Raw genomic sequence first — 16,362 nt, 5'->3', positions numbered from 1 at the left:
AAGAACATTAAAGAAAAGGAAGATTACTCACTTTGTGTGTGTGCGCTTGTGTTTTTGTGTGTGTGTGGTGCACAGATCGATCGCAGAATGCTCACGTAGTGAATCTCGGAAGGTCTCCAAGAACAATGAACTCTACCTTTTTGCACAAAAAACAATGTAAAAGCATATACGACAAGAAACAAGAGACCAATTGGGTTCAATCTCCCCCCATGCCTTGTGTGAGCGCTTCACAAAGCATGTATTTTATGTATATTTCCATCTTCATGCTCAATAATAGCCCAATTACAAAAATATGACAAGCTTTTAGCTTTTGAGTTTGCTTTCTACAAAAATAGGATATAAAGCTAATGGACGGTGCCCATAGAGTCTGGCATGCCCAATCTCAATGTCCAAATAGAAATAACATATCCGTGCACATAGGCGCATACAAAATAATAATCAATAATCAATGTCTCAATAGACATAACAAAATATAGGCGTGGCGCCTATCAAAATATAATCCAAAGGTTGAATACTCGCTAAACTCCAATGCTTTCCTCCGCCACTGCTGCTATCTCTACACATCAACTGAAACATTCACAATCGTTAGTAAAATAATACAATTAAACCGACAAAAGTGAATACCTAGCAGTCTTCAGCTACATAAAAATAATAATCAATAATCAATGTCTCAATAGACATAACAAAATATAGGCGTGGCACCTATCAAAATATAATCCAAATGTCAAATACTCGCTAAACTCTAATGCTTTCCTCCGCCACTGCTGCTATCTCTACACATCAACTGAAGCATTCACAATCGTTAGTAAAATAATACAATTAAACCGACAAAAGTGAATACCTAGCAGTCTTTAGCTACATAAATAAATCAACTGGTTAGAAATAAATCCTAACCTTAATTTATTACGAGTGCGCACTCTAAACTCATAAACGTTTATTAATTTAATATGCATTTTGCGGAATCACCCGCTATGAAATTATCCACGTACACACTAAATTAATAAAACGCCCGAAAAGGACAAGCGTCCCCATCAACTTCTCGCACAAAGAATCCTCTTTGTGTATGAGCCCCGGTCATCTAAGTTTACGAAATCTACCGTAAAACCTCACGGAATCCACCGTGGAATATGCCTTCTAGCATCATTACCCCTGGGGTGGGATAGCAATTGACCTCAATTGCTATTAGCTAAATGTGGAGCTAACAGAGTGGGGAAAGCATTTAAGTCTCTAGCGTGCATCCATTGTGCTTCCTCTACAGGATGGTTCTTAAATTTTACTAAATATCTAAAATACATTCGGCCAGTTCTAGTGGTCATGTAGTCAGTGTCTATGATGGCTTCTGGTTCAAGTATTTCAGTCTCTTCCTCTAATGTGGGTTTTTATAAACATGGTGGATAGATAATTGGCCTCTAAATGGTCTCAATAAACTAATGTGAAATGTATTGTGAATTTTCCAATGAGATAACAATTCTAACTTGAATGCATTATCATTAATCTTATGAATGATTCTAAATGGTCCATAAAATCTAGAAGCTAATTTGACAACTGGATATCTATCTACACTTTACAGTCTACGTTTTTTTATTCTAAGCCAAACATAATCAACTTTGAAATTCATGGCTTGTCTTTTCTTGTTGGCTTGTTTAGTATTTGATTGTTGGGCTTTAGCAATCATATCTTTAATCTCATCAAAAATACTGTTATGCATAGTAGCAATATCATCAGCACTCTGAATTCTATTAGACAAAGATGCAACAAGTGTAGATAATCTATATCCATAAATGACTTCAAAATGTGTTTTCTTTGTAGATGTGTGCGGTATATTATTATATGCAAACTGTAATAAATGCAAATGAGTGTCAGATCTGAGGTTTAGAGATAGTATATACACGTAAAATATCTAAAATTGTGCTGTTTGTGGCTTCTGTTTGTCCATTTGTTTCTGGATGAAATGCAGATGAGAAATCAATCTTTGTGCCTAGATTTGCAAACAGTGTTATCCAAAAATTATTACAAAATCTAAAATCACGATCTGAAATAATCACTTTTGACAATTCATGGTTAGTAAAAACAGTTTTCAAAAATAACTGTGCTACTTTTGATGCTGTTAAAGTTTTCTTACATGCAATGAAATATGCTTGCTTACTAAATCTATCTACAATTGTCCAAATCATGTCATGGTTAGATTTAGTATTTGGTAAACCAGTAATGAAATTCATATAAATATGTTCCCAAGGTTTAGATGGAATAGACAAAGGCATTAGTAATCCATACTGTTTACCATGATGTCTATTTATTCTTTGACAAATCAAACATTCAGAAACGAAATTAGATACATCTGCATCCATATGCGACCAATAAAAATCTTCAGTTAATATGCGTAATGTAGATATGATACCTCTATGACCTTGATATGGGGGACAATGAATTTTATTCAAAACAAAAGATCGGAATGGAATAGTAACACACAGTCTCTTTTCATAAAACATAAATCCATCATTATATGACAATGAATCAACAGGAATGAAATTATTTTGAACTAATTTTTAAAAATCAGAATGAAAAGTAATATCCTGGTGATATGTATATTTCATAGCAATCAAAGAATCAAAAGATATGACAGAAATATTATGAATTGCAGGTCTTCTACTCAATGCATCAGCAACTACATTTTCTTTTCCAGGTTGGTATTGAATGATAGGATGAAAGCTTTGAATGAAGGAAGTCCATTTGATATGACGGTCAGAAATTTGGGGTTAACTAAGTAGATGTCTAATGCTTTGCTGGTCGGTCTTTATCATGAATTCTGAACCCATTAAGTAATGCTTCCACTGTTTTAATGCTTGTACTACTGCTAATAGTTCTTTGTCATAAGTTGAATATTTCAGCTCAGAGGGTTTCAGCTTAGAACTAGAATATGCTATTGGATGATTGTCTTGCATTAGTACGGCTCCTATTCCTGATCCGCTAGCATCGATCACAACTAGAAAGAATTGTCTATTAAAGTCAAGCAACTGTAGAACAGGGGCATTGATTAATGCACGTTTCAGTAAGTCAAAGGATTTCTGCTGAGTTTCAGTCCATTGATAAACAATTCCTTTCTTAAGAAGTTTGGTTAATGGTAAAGCAAGTAATGAAAAATTGCGTACAAACATCCTAAAGAAACTAGCAAGACCAAGGAATGAGCGTAACTCATGCACGTTTTTAGGAACATGCCAATGCAATATTGCATCAATTTCCTTAGGATCAACTTTAATTCCTTCTTTTGATACAATATGACCTAAATACTCAATTTCTGTCTTAAAAATTTCACTCTTTTCAGAATTTGCAAACAATTGATTTTCTTTCAGTAATTGAAAAACTAATGATAAATGCTCATAATGCTCTTTCTCACTTTGACTAAACACCAAAATATCATCAAAGAAAACAATCACACAATACTGATATTTCAAAAAGATACGGTTCATCATTCTACTGAAAGTTGCAGGTGCATTAGTCAATCCGAATGACATGACTAAGAAATCGTAATGGCCAAACTGTGTTCTGAATGCAGTCTTAAATATGTCAGATTTATCTAGCCTCACCTAATGATATCCAGACTTAAGGTCAATTTTACTAAATATAGAAGATCCTTGCAGTTTGTCTATAAGGTCATCAACTCTAGGTATAGAATACATATTCTTTACAGTGATCTTATTTAACGCTCGATAATCAATACACATACGATAGGTATTATTATTCTTCTTGACTAAGAGTACAGGTGCACCGAATGGAGAACTGCTAGATCAAATTAAGCCTCTATTTAGTAATTCTTCAACTTGACTCTGGATTTCTTTTTGCTCTATTTGATTGTGCCTATATGATGCTTTGCAAGGTGGTTGTGTGCCAGGGATTAAATCAATCTTATGGTCTTCTGGTCGTGAGGTGATAAACCTGGTGGTAGGTCTTCTGCAAAACAGTCCTTAAAATATGCAAAAAATTACTTATGCCTAAGGTGCATATGATTTTTCTTTACGTGCAATTCATTCACCCAAATGAGATATGATTTAGTACTCTTTCGTAATGCACGTTTTGCTTGAGTATGCGAAAGCAGTGGAAAAATATTAGATGCATGCATACCATATAATGTATGGATTTTCCTTGAAATTTAATATTCATTGTGTACGTGGAATAATCTATATTTGGATTATGCTGGTGTCTCCAAGGCATTCCTAAGATAATGTCGCTTGATTGTAATGGAACTAAGAAATTTCTTTTTTCAATGTATGAACCAATTTGAATCTCTAAATCTTGTACTTCTTGTGTACCATTGTACCTAGTGCCTAAAAATGTAGCTTTTATGCGATAATGCGTAGGTACAGTCTGTAATTTCAATTCCTTTACCAATTTTGCTGAAATAAAGTCATGAGTACTACCGTCATCATGCAAGATAGTTCTTTCATTTCCATACACCAAACATTTCAGAGTCAATAATAAATGTGGAGTAAGCATACCTAGTAAAGTATCGGAAGTAGTAGTAGGATCATCCCATCTTCAGTGAAATCAGGCATATTCTCATGCTCGTCTTCGTCCATGGCTCCAAGATAGTTGATATGTGCTGGTGGTTTCTTTGAATGACAATTTGCTGCGAGATGCCCAGGTTGGTGACACTTATAGCATACTATTGGCTTGGCTTTGGTTACATTATTTGTAATGGCTGAAAGTCTGGGTACATTTGGATTTGCTTGTGGAATAAGCTTAGGATTTGGATTGACATAGGATGGTAATGCTAGTGGTTTAGGTCAATTCTTGCGGAAAGATGGTAATGAGAAACGACCTGGATTAAACCTTCTAAAATTGGAATTGAATTGTTTAGATCCATAATTACCATTGGCTTGGAATTGCTGTGGTCGTCTGTCTCTTCCGCGTAACTTATCTTCAGTGTCGTGAGCTAGTGAGATGGCGTCTTCAAGGGTAGCAGGCTTGAACATGTTCACTTCAGCGTAGTAATGTCCAAGAAGTCCAGACATATACTTCCGCTTATGTGTCGTCTCTGGTACGTCTTCAAGCATGCGTAGCTATAGGAGTGCATTCCAAAAACGCTCTGTATACTGTGGAATAGGCTCACGATCCCGTTGTTAAAGTAGATCCCATTGCTTGATAACCTTCTCATGAAATTGCGATGGAAGGAAATTCTGCATGAACTTCTTCTTGAAATCTTCCCAAGTAACAAGACATTCTATGCTCTTGCGTACTACAGTCCACCAAAGTGATGCTCTGTCTACCAAATGATTAGTAACACACTTGATTTTATCTTTTTCTGGATAAGTTTCCTCATAAAAATAGTCATCAAACTAGCTAATGAATGATAAAACAGTCTTTCCTTCTCGTATGCCATTAAAAGTGCGAAATTTGAAACTTCGTTTATTTATCTTTGATTCCTTGCGAATAGTTTGTGCTTCAAGAGTGGCATCGATTGTACAACGAATCAAATCTTCAGCTTGAGGTTCTTCTTTGTCGATAGACGCTCTGTAATTTTGTCAATTGCGCTTGCAATGCTTGCCTGGCCCTTTGCTCTTCTTCTAATTGTAATTTTGTCAATTGCGCTTGCAATGCTTGTCTAGCCCTTCTTTGTAATTTTGTCAATTGCGCTTGCAATGCTTGCCTAGCCCTTCGCTCTTCTTCCAATTGTAACATGATTAGATCCAGCTTTTGTTCCATGGTAGGCTCAAGGAGGTCGTCTTCAGCCATAGGATCATCCATATATAGGGCTATCATCCTGTAAAACTCAATAAACCTTTCTCACTCAAAATCAGGTTAGTAGGATGAGCGTAGCTCAAATTCGGGGTTACAAGGCTATGTATTTTTGGATATTTATTTCTCAATTTTCAGAAAATCTATAATATTTCCGTCTTCGTTTGCTGAAAATACTTCAGCGAACCGATAGATAGGTAAAACACTTTGCCACAAACAACTTTCCAGTTCAGAGTTTTTGCATAGGAACAGCCCTTCTAGGAGTTTTGAGCGCTAGTCAGTTCTGACTCCAGTTGACTAGTCTGACTTGCAGAGTTGTAGACTTAGTCGACTTACAGAGTTGCTGACTTGCAGAACTTAGGCCGACTTGATGAACTTGCAGGACTTGATTCCAATCGACTTGCTGACCTTGACTTCTGGTGCGCAGGACCCGGAGTTTATTGACTTGCTTGTTCTGTGTGACTTGAATAGCTTAGCTTGCTTGACTTAAGGAAATTAAGCTTAAAAAGCTTAATGATCAGACGTCGTCAGATTTCATGAGGGGAGGGGGCGTTTTTATCCACGATGCGTGATTTTCGGAGGCCTTCTTGCAGCTCGATGAGAATTTATGGAATTTCCTTAAGCTTTTAAGCTTTATGACTAAGCTTTTGAAGCAATTAGATATGAACTTCTTACTGTATATCCACGACTTGATAAAGGAGATGGATGCGTGGTCCTCCGCCTGCAAAGCCTGGTCCTTCGCGATCTGACAATAGAAACAGGGGTTCTTGATCGTTAGAAGTTTGCTTGTATCGACGGTTCGCGGCGAGATTGACTGTAGAACCCGATCGTTCTTGGAGCTCCGTCTTCGCCCGAGATTGGTAGCGATTGGAAGCTCTTGATCTCAGCTCCGCTCTAATACCACTGGTGCACAGATCGATCGCAGAATGCTCACGTAGTGAATCCCGGAAGGTCCCCAAGAACTCTATCTTTTTGCACAAAAAACAATGTAAAAGTATGAACGACAAGAAGCAAGAGACCAATTAGATTCAATCTCCCCCCATGCTTTGTGTGAGCACTTCACAAAGCATGTATTTTATGTATATTTCCATCTTCATGCTTAATAATAGCCCAATTTACAAAAATATGACAAGCTTTTAGCTTTTGAGTTTGTTTTCTACAAAAATAGGAAATAAAGCTAATGGACGGTGCCCATAGAGTCTGGCACGCCCAATCTCAATGTCCAAATAGAAATAACATATTCGTGTGCATAGACGCATACAAAATAATAATCAATAATCAATGTCTCAATAGACATAACAAAATATTGGCGTGGCGCCTATCAAAATATAATCCAAAGGTCGAATACTCGCTAAACTCCAATGCTTTCCTCGGCCACTGCTGCTATCTCTACACATCAATTGAAGCATTCACAATCGTTAGTAAAATAATACAATTAAACCGACAAAAGTGAATACCTAGCAGTCTTCAGCTACATAAATAAATCAACTGGTTAGAAATAAATCATAACCTTAATTTATTACGAGTGCGCACTCTAAACTCATAAACGTTTATTAATTTAATATGCATTTTGCGGAATCATCCGCTATGGAATCACCCACGTATACACTAAATTAATAAAACGCCCGAAAATGACAGACGTCCCCATCAACTTCTCGCACAAAGAATCCTCTTTGTGTATGAGCCCCGGTCATCTAAGTTTACGGAGTCCACCGTAAAACCTCACGGAATCCACCGTAGAATATGCCTCCTGGCATCAGTGTGTGTGTGTGTGTGTGTGTGTGTGTCCTAGAAACCTACATGCATTTAGAACTTCGTGCAGTGCCATATAACAAACACAAACCTATACACTTATCTCTTAAAGACCTATCGGCTTGCACTTTTTTCCATAGATAGGTTAATTAAAAATTATGAGAAGAGAATCAACAATCTGTAGCAAATTCTCATGTGACATAGTTGCAAACTTTGACTATTTTGACAAAGTTGAAAATCAAAGGCTCACTCTGATAACGAGGGAGTGTGCTATGTCTGAAAACAAACCTTGCCAATTAAGAGCAAACTATGCCCTAGGTGAAAGGGTTCTAAGTTTCTCCAACCCTTTCCCATAGGACATAGCTAGAGCTTAATTAGCAAGGTTTACTTGTTTATATATATGAGGTTGACAATAATTTCCCTAATTATAGAACTAAGCTTGTAATTTTGAGATTTAACAATATAAGCAAAGTTTTTCTAGATTGTGCCAAGAGAACTAGCTACCGATAATTTTTCCTCCCATTATTTTTCACCCATCTACCTATGGTGAACACTACAGGTCGGACTTCTTGCAAGGGAATGAGCAATATGACATAGTATGCAAAAGGCTTTTTATTCTTTGCAACACTTTCCTTATTGCTTTCTTAGTTGCCTCCCACACTCTCGCCTACGCCTCCACCGTAGTAGTCTCCTAAGCTTCCATGGCTCTACAATTGAGGGAGCGAGGGAAAACAGAAAGAGAAATTAACATCCTCTAAGATGTCTCAAAGGCACATAAAGTTGTTAGTGTCTTCTAAGATGTCTCGAAGGCACATAGGACAAGACAACATAACGCAAAATTTCAAATACAATCCACTTTGAGGTGCCATCTCAACAGATGAAGCATGGTAAAAGACAGATCGTTCATAATTTAGAATGCCTGACAAACAATCCAGGTGAACGTATAGCAACACACACTGTAATAAAACGTTGATTACAACAACCACCATACAGTATTTTTATACACTTCAGTTCAATCACCACACAGTATGTTTAATCACTTCAGTTCAACCTGTTAATTGTAATAAGTGACAGTTGGGGCAGTCAGGTCATCTCTGTTTACCTCAGAATCAAAGCTATGTCAGATAACGCCATAGTAAGGCGATTCCCACTTTCTTTCGAGGAGGCTCCGTGTAAAATGGAATGGTGCTTCGAAAAGCCACAAGACGATATACACCGAGTGCAGAAACACAGTAAAATCTCGCACCTAATATGTGCAGTATGTTTGAACCATATACACAGAAACCCTAGAGGTCTGTACATGGGGCCTGGCGGTATGCAAGCTTCTATCTCTGCTTAAGGCGAGTGCCGCACCTGTTACAGGCGATGTCGTGATGAGAGCGGAAGCAGACAGGGACGAAGCAGAGACGCCACGAGCTTTGGACATGGAGTCCGGTGACAGGGCCGCCACAAACCGGGCATGAGCCGGCCATGGGCCGCGCGGCCTTCACCTCCTGCTGCTCGTCACACACGACGAGACACATGCTCTCTGACAGCTGATCTGTAGCGGCTTTCTTGACCTTGAAATCTGGCGTCTTCTTTACCTTTGCGAGATGAAACGATCTGCTTAACGCCTGCGTATGACAGCATGCCGTGGACTTAAATGTAAGTCCTCTTCGAAGCTTCTTCAAATCTCTCCACACTTCCAAATTACAAGTTTTTGCCATTTTTAGGGGGGATTTTGGACCACCTTTTTAAAATAGACCAAAAAAAAAAAGTGATTTTTCGAGGCCCTGAACTTTTTTCTTTCAATTTTGAAGGTCTTTTTGAAAATTTTATATCTATGTCTATTATCTGTATTTCTAATATTTTCGAATGTTCCAATCTTGCTACCGAACCTACCACAATCCTACATGACACGCATCCCAAGAATCCACTAATGGAAATTCAAAAGATGAATTTGGTTAAGAGCTTCTCTCTGTCTAATGACTCTAATCTATGTGGTGTGCAACTTGCAAGAGACTCCTATTGCATGTGTGCTCCACATGGGACACATAAAATCACTCGTGAGCTTAAAGGTGCATGTGTGTGTGTGTGTGTGTGTGCACGCGCCTAGTATGCACTAGTAGGGGGAATTGCATACAAGGAGAGTTTGTGCATAGTGGAGAGCGCATCACTGGTGCAAGAGTTGGCAATAGGGTTAGGAAGCACTCGAAAGCCACTCCAAATAAGGAGGGAGTCCTTAGAGTTAGGCAAGCATTTGCCCCTCGAGTTACTAGCAGACAAAGGAAGAAAGACTGATGGAGTTTAGGCTAAGCAACCATGGCGCCCCTCGCCTAACAAGAATAGTGATGATGCCTTGGCAAGGGTTTCTTACTGTTGCAGATTTGTCATTAGAGCCTGACAATCAGCGAGTTCTTGACCAAGCATGAGGCTATGGCAAAAGCTTGATCTGAGGATTCTCTCCAACAATGGTTGTGACAGCATGTTACTACATCCACTCCAACAAGGATGACAACAAAATGGTCACAATGAGGGAGGGAAGAGGTATAGGATGATCAATGGTGTCACAATGAGGAAGAGAAAGAGAAAGAGCTCTCTCTCTCTCTCTCTCTCTCTCTCTCTCCCCCCTAGCACACCATAGTAGCTTGAGCTCAATCATGATGCAAATAGGACGAAGAAGGCATTGATGGTGAGGAGAGTATGTAGGAATACCATCATAACATCATGTGTGCCATCACCAAAACAGGAATTACTTCTTCTCGATCTTCCTCAATCCCTACAGGTCCAAGTCTAGCCCACGAGGGTGACACAAACGTGATCAACCTTGCAAAATGTAGGATCTCTAACTACAAGCAAGGATCCACATTGCATGTGCATGTCGGTAATGGTGGAATTGAGTTATATTCCATTAGGGACAGATTTACAACCAAGTACATGAAGATAAGAGGTATTTCACATTGACAAGCAAGCATGAGGATGTAGCCACCATTGACTAGGTAGAGTGAGACCTTCTTGCAGAAACCATCATTTAGTTGCACACGGTAGGCCTAGGAGTAGTTGTTAAGGTTGGTTGAGCTAGTAGTACAATGTATAGAGAATTCGCCTACTACTTGCCTCCTTTTTACATGTAGCACTACTATAAATCAATGTGTTGTTCCATCTTCTTCTCCTTCAACATATCTACAAGGCTAATGCTAAGGGATGTACTTTAGAGCAAGGCTATCTTTGGATTGGCTAGGACTAGATTTGTTGGTCTTCCTCTGGCATTGCTTGCACTTCATCCTCTCAACATCTACTTTATCCTCTCTCTCTTTCTTCTCGACTCTTCACCATAGTGATGAGCACATAATTGAGAATGGTAGGATTGGTGCGTGAAAGGGATGTTGCAAGCAAAAAAACAATGATGACTTGGGACATTGATGATAGTCCCATGGTAATGCACCAGTGACGTGTAGACAAGTAGGGGTGCATGAAAAAGGCACACCAGCTTGCGAATAGGCATGCATAAAGAGTGTGGGTTAGCTTGAATTCATGTTTCCATCACCTCACAACAACTAGAGGTGAAATTTAGGTAGGCAATTTCAATACTTACTTTAGAGGTGGCATAGCCTTACTTAATTATCATAGTCTAGGGAGTATATTTAACGAAATACAAAGGCACATCTAGGAAGACTATAAAGTCTAAGTTGGAAATGGTGACACTTATGCAATTTAAGTTATGATGATCTCTAGCTTATATCAACATTTAATCATGACGAAGTATAGCAAACCCATTACATCCTTGTCCAACAACATGAGTTCAAGGCTTTTGAAAACCCAAAGAACAACTCAGTACCCATGTGTTTGCAAAATGAATAATGAATAACCTTGCCAAATTGTTTTGCATCATAATGTTATGGGACTCTATGTTTGGGGGAGGTGGAACTAGAGGAGACCACCTCTAGACATAGAGGTGGAACTAGAGGAGGTGGAACTAGCATCATAATGTTATGGGACTCTATGTTTGGGGGAGGTGGAACTAGAGGAGACCACCTCTAGACATAGAGGTAATCCCTTAGTATACACCTTATGTCTAGGGGAGGTGGAAATAGAGGGGACCACTTCCGAACATAGAGGTAATGCCTTGGTACACACAAATTGTAATTTAGGGGGGATTAACTTTATTGGGGGGCAAAGGGGAGGGTGGTTGTGGGGGGGGGGAGCGGTTTATAGTCGCATGGCCCATTTCTTTAACCACTACCACTCCCCTCTCCCTTGTAGAAGTGTAACCACTTCCAAACATAGAGGTAATGCCTTGGTACACACCAATTGTAATTTAGGGGGGATTAACTTTATTGGGGGGCAAAGGGGACCACTCCCCTCTCCCTTGTAGAAGTGTAACCACTTCCAAACATAGAGGTAATGCCTTGGTACACACCAATTGTAATTAGGGGGGATTAACTTTATTGGGGGGCAAAGGGGAGGGTGGTTTTGGGGGGGGGGGGAGAATGTTTATAGTCACATGGCCCCTTTCTTTAACCACCACCACTCCCGTCTTCCTTGTAGAAGCGTAAGCACACCTTTAGTGAGGATGCCTACAAATGCCCACACACACTTTATTTCTATTTCTTTCAAAATAAAACTAATTGAAAATTAACTAAAAATATTTACATTTTTAAAGTTTAAAATTTACCCAAAATTCAAATTAAATTCAAGATAGTTTGAGGGTGTCTATGTTGGTAAATTTTCACCCAAAAAATAATAATAAATAAATAATAAATCAAAGAAACTGATATTAGTTTAAAATGAGTTAAGAAAGTTATTAATAATTCAAAAAAATCAAGAAAATTGATAATAATTTTAAAAAGTGTAAAAAAGTAAGATAAATTAGAAAATTTAGTTCATAAATTTCTAAAATTAAAGAAATTAAAATAAATCTAAATAACATTATGATAAATAAAAATATCTAATTTAATTTAAAAATTTATAATAAAACAATCTAAGATAATCAAACAGAAAATAGATTAATTTGAGCTTCTACAACATATATAAACACAAAAACTCTTTGGAAAACGGGGAGGAGATGAAAGTAGGGCGGTCACTCATAATTAATTGAAGGAAATTGGGTCTATTACAATGTGAGTGAGTGAGTGAGTGAGTGGGGAAAGAATCATTCTATTTAGAAGGCTATCATCCCTTTTGCAAGCTTCAAATGCCAAAGTTGATGTTTCAAGTGTTTTAAGCAACACGACTATGGCTAGCTCTCACATAAGTATTATATGCTCTCACAAAAGCATAGCAACCTCATCGATTTACCTTCTTGTTGTAGTCTATTCACAAAGGTTTGTTGATGGCTCTATGGCTCAAGTGGTATATATGCCTCAAGCAAGCTCTAGCTCGATAGCTTTGATCACCCATGTGCTCCATGAAGAAGAAGAAGAAGAAGAAGAAGAAGAAGAAAAAGAAGGAGAAGAGGAAGCAAGACCTTCACCCATACTTCTCTCTCTCTCTCTCTCTCTCTCTCTCTCTCTCTCTCTCTCTCTCTCTCTCTCTCTCTCTCTCTCTCTCTCTCTCTCTCTCTCTCTCTCTCTCTCTCTCTCTCTCTCTCTCTCAAGCAAGATGCAAACAAGAAGTAAGAAGAGAGCTCCGCAAGATTGCATACCATAAGAATGAGCTTATCCTTTCAGTTCTTAGCCCTTATGCATGGTCTTGATTTTTTGGGTACCCTCCCATCTCTTTGGTCTAAACTAGCTTTCTCTTACTTTGTCCACACTCTAATTTTATATATCTTTTTCAATTGTACAATTATTCATACTACAAATTATATGAGAGTGAGTCCAACTCTCCTTACAAAATAAATTTTTGTTAAAAATTGCAAGTGCTTGAGAGACACTCTTCTTTGTGCTTCTCTTTCTATTCTAAAATTTTGCATTTCTTCTTACCCATCTTTCCTTTGTCTTTGCCTTCCTAGAAGGGGTTAATATTACTCCCTCTTCTAGACGTGCCAATCCCATGATACTTTGTAATCTTTTGTCTAGCCAGTGTTGGTGGATCATGAAGAGGGTAGATGGTAGAGAGGTTGCAGTTTTAGATAATTGTTGGTGTGGAGGAATTAGCTTCTTGATTAGGTCTTCAAGAGCTAGCTCGAAGCTCAAGAAAATAGGAAAGAGAATAGAATGACAAGGGCCACTAATGTTGTTGGAGTAGTCAAGCACATCTTCAAGTTCTAACCCTACAGTAGAAAAGGATGTGCACTCCCTAAGGACATGTGCCTACCTTATTGTTCTATGATTGTTCATGCAAGTGAGATTACAAATGGGAGATGTAAGTTTAGAGCATTATCCCACACTTGAAGACCCACTTGGTGCAAGGGAAGGGTGTGGTGCCAAGCTTAAGGTGACAGGTCTATCGATGGTCTTAAAATGTCCTCCCTTAATGCATCTTGAGTATGAAATGGGAAAGGTGTCACTAAATTGATTGCTTATTACACATTCTCTATTTAGTAAATTCATATAAATAAACTAATGACTCAATTTTCTTTAAGTGTTGATGATGATCTAGCATGGCCATGAGACCATTTAGAGACCAATATTCCTAGTGCATCACTTAATGGGGTGATCAGAGCACTGTGACGGGGATATTTGGTACATGCAGTACAAGTTATGAAGAGGGAAGGAAGTGTCTGCCAAGTGTAAGAGTGTACACAAGAACCAAGGAGTTACACATAAATGAAGATGGATTGAGTTCTAATAAGAGGAAGTGTATTAGCATTGGTGTATATGTATTTGTGTGTGCATCCGGGGATGCATGGGGACGTTTACTTGTGTATAATGAGCATTACATTCATTTGGGGTCATCCTCTGCCTTACAAGTCAAGGTTTAAGGTCTTTTCTCTCTTAATGAATTAAGGAGAGAAGTAATTCTTTCACTAAGAAAGATGAGAGAGCTAATTCTCTCACTAACAAAAAGAGAGACGTGATCCTTTAGAAGTGAGAAGAGAAGTGATTTTTCCTTTCTAAGGTCTAAAATGACACAAGCTTTTGTGTGGAAGTCAATCTTAAGGTTGAGGCCCAAGGAAATCTAATGAACTCTCCTTATCTATGGCTCAAGATGGTTGCATGGACCATAAGTTAAGAATAGAGTTTAAAAAGTTGCTTTTCTTAAAATAGACATGGTTAATACATTTTTCAAATATCTCACGATAGAAAGCCGATCTCTAAAAATGGCCCGCTAAGGTTATTGAAAATGTGAGATCTACAACTTTTATGTTGGATGTTTTTCCATCTGAGCAATGTATAAAGAGATATTCCAAAATTGGTGCTGCAGAGTAGGTCTTGGAACACACATATCTTGCATGAAGATCAGCCTTTCCAATCTTGGCACTCAAGTCTCTCTCCAAGAAGAGAAGCTCTTGGAGCCTATAAAAGGGGAGGCTCTCCTTGGGTGTGGGGGAGGGTAAATGAAGCATCACTTTGTATGCATGCAAGAGGAGGAGAGAAGGGGGTTTGAGTCTCACAAAGTGTTGTGGAAGCTCTGCTGAAATCAAGTTCTAAGAGGAGATCCCTACACATATTGTGTAGGAGAGAAGGTGCAAGTGCTGCAGAAGCTCTACTGAAATCAAGTTCTAAGAGGAGATCCCTACACATATTGTGTAGGAGAGAAGGTGCAAGTGCTGCGAAAGCTCTGCTGAAATCAAGTTCCAAGAGGAGAAGAGAATGTGCAAGTGTTGCAGAAGCTCTACTAAAATCAAGCTCCAAGAGGAGATCCCTACACATATTGCATAAGAGAGAAGGTGCAAGTGTTGCAGAAGCTCTAGTGATATCAATCTCCAAGAGGAGATCCCTACACATGTTGTGTAGGAGAGACTCAAGAAGGATCAAAAGCTGCCAATTTCCAAGTTGTGCAAGTGTTAGCCAGTTGTATACCATGTAAGGAACCGTGAAATTGTACTCAAGATCTACAAGTTAAGAACCAGTTTATGTGTAACGGAGAAGCTTGCTCCTTGTCAATAATATAACTCCACAAGGGGGGGGAGACTGGCCCATCTTTGAATCGTTAGTGTGTTGTCAATCTCTCAATCTCTTTCTCTTTCTCTCTACATATTTCTTTTCTCTCATCTGTTCTCTCTCTGTGCCAGCATAATATTCACCATATATCTTTTAAGTAAATAAGAAGGTCAAGCGTATATCTCAGATCTTATAACAAAAGGGCTAGGGGTTGTGAATGGAGCTCGTCAATAATGACAAATGTCACAAGCCATGTCAATGGCTTGAGGGCCCCTAGGTGATGTGATTGTGGGTTTTTCCTATTCTCTACAATGGTACTTTTGCTCTCTTTTGTACTTTTTTCCTTTTTTAGCCTTTCATGTCTTTTCTTTTCTCTCTTTTTAAAATTTTTATGGGTATCTTATTGTGGCTCCTTTTCTTTTCTTACATTGGCCAAGGAAGTGGTTGCAATGGTCATCCAAGTCACGACCTACTTATCATGTAAGTTTTCAATGTTGCTCTTATAGCCAAGGGTGTAGTTCCAAGAAAAGGCTGGTTGCAGCTTGTCAACTTGCTAGGATTCATATCTTCTAATAGCTCAAAACAATATGCTAGTAGTAAAGTGATTCAAAGTAGAAATCTCACCATGGCATATCTATCAATATTTGCACTTATATTGAAAAAGAGTGGATGCTTGAGTAGTTGGAGTAACCGTAAGTAGTTGCATATGGGAATGAAAACAAGGTCAAGGAAACCTAAAAAGTTGCTCATAAATTGCTTGAAAGAGGGTATTAAGTCTTTCACATAACTTAAGGCTATCCTTTAGCCTATAACTATTAACGTTAAAGATTAGAGGGAAGTCATCCCTATTATGCATTTTGGGGTTGTAATCAACCTTGTTTCTTTTGGGATAAGGTATGTAATTATGATC

The 16,362-nt window shown here is 38.4% G+C and overlaps 1 protein-coding gene across 4 annotated transcripts; it reads right to left on the bottom strand.

Annotated features, from left to right (window-relative positions):
* Positions 1-263: 263 nt before the first annotated feature.
* Positions 264-9,159, bottom strand: LOC148009821 (uncharacterized). 4 transcript variants are annotated; one of them, XM_087672977.1, is made up of 2 exons: positions 8,839-9,159; positions 264-567 (listed from the first exon to the last, which is right to left on the bottom strand). In XM_087672977.1, the coding sequence occupies exons 1-2, from the start codon at positions 9,006-9,008 to the stop codon at positions 564-566; spliced, it is 174 nt and encodes a 57-aa protein (XP_087529103.1). In that variant the 5' UTR covers positions 9,009-9,159; the 3' UTR covers positions 264-563. The 4 variants fall into 4 exon arrangements, with proteins under 4 accessions (XP_087529103.1, XP_087529105.1, XP_087529104.1 ...); XM_087672979.1 differs by lacking the exon at positions 264-567 and adding an exon at positions 623-784; XM_087672978.1 differs by lacking the exon at positions 264-567 and adding an exon at positions 6,756-7,133.
* Positions 9,160-16,362: the final 7,203 nt, after the last annotated feature.

Source organism: Lygodium microphyllum, chromosome 30, assembly GCF_053477565.2.
Source record: "Lygodium microphyllum isolate KBCC chromosome 30, Lygodium_microphyllum_v1.1.10, whole genome shotgun sequence".
NCBI classification, from domain to species: domain Eukaryota; kingdom Viridiplantae; phylum Streptophyta; class Polypodiopsida; order Schizaeales; family Lygodiaceae; genus Lygodium; species Lygodium microphyllum.
The sequence above is the reverse complement of the archived record's forward strand: the minus strand, read 5'-3'. Positions and strand labels throughout refer to the sequence as shown.

Coding starts and splice junctions, on each gene's coding strand:
- LOC148009821 (XM_087672976.1), bottom strand. CDS start 9,008: ATGTGTCTCGTCGTGTGTGACGAGCAGCAGGAGGTGAAGGCCGCGCGG. Junction 7,123..8,838: donor CACGACATCGCCTGTAACAG/GTGCGGCACTCG, acceptor ATTGATGTGTAG/AGATAGCAGCAGTGGCCGAG.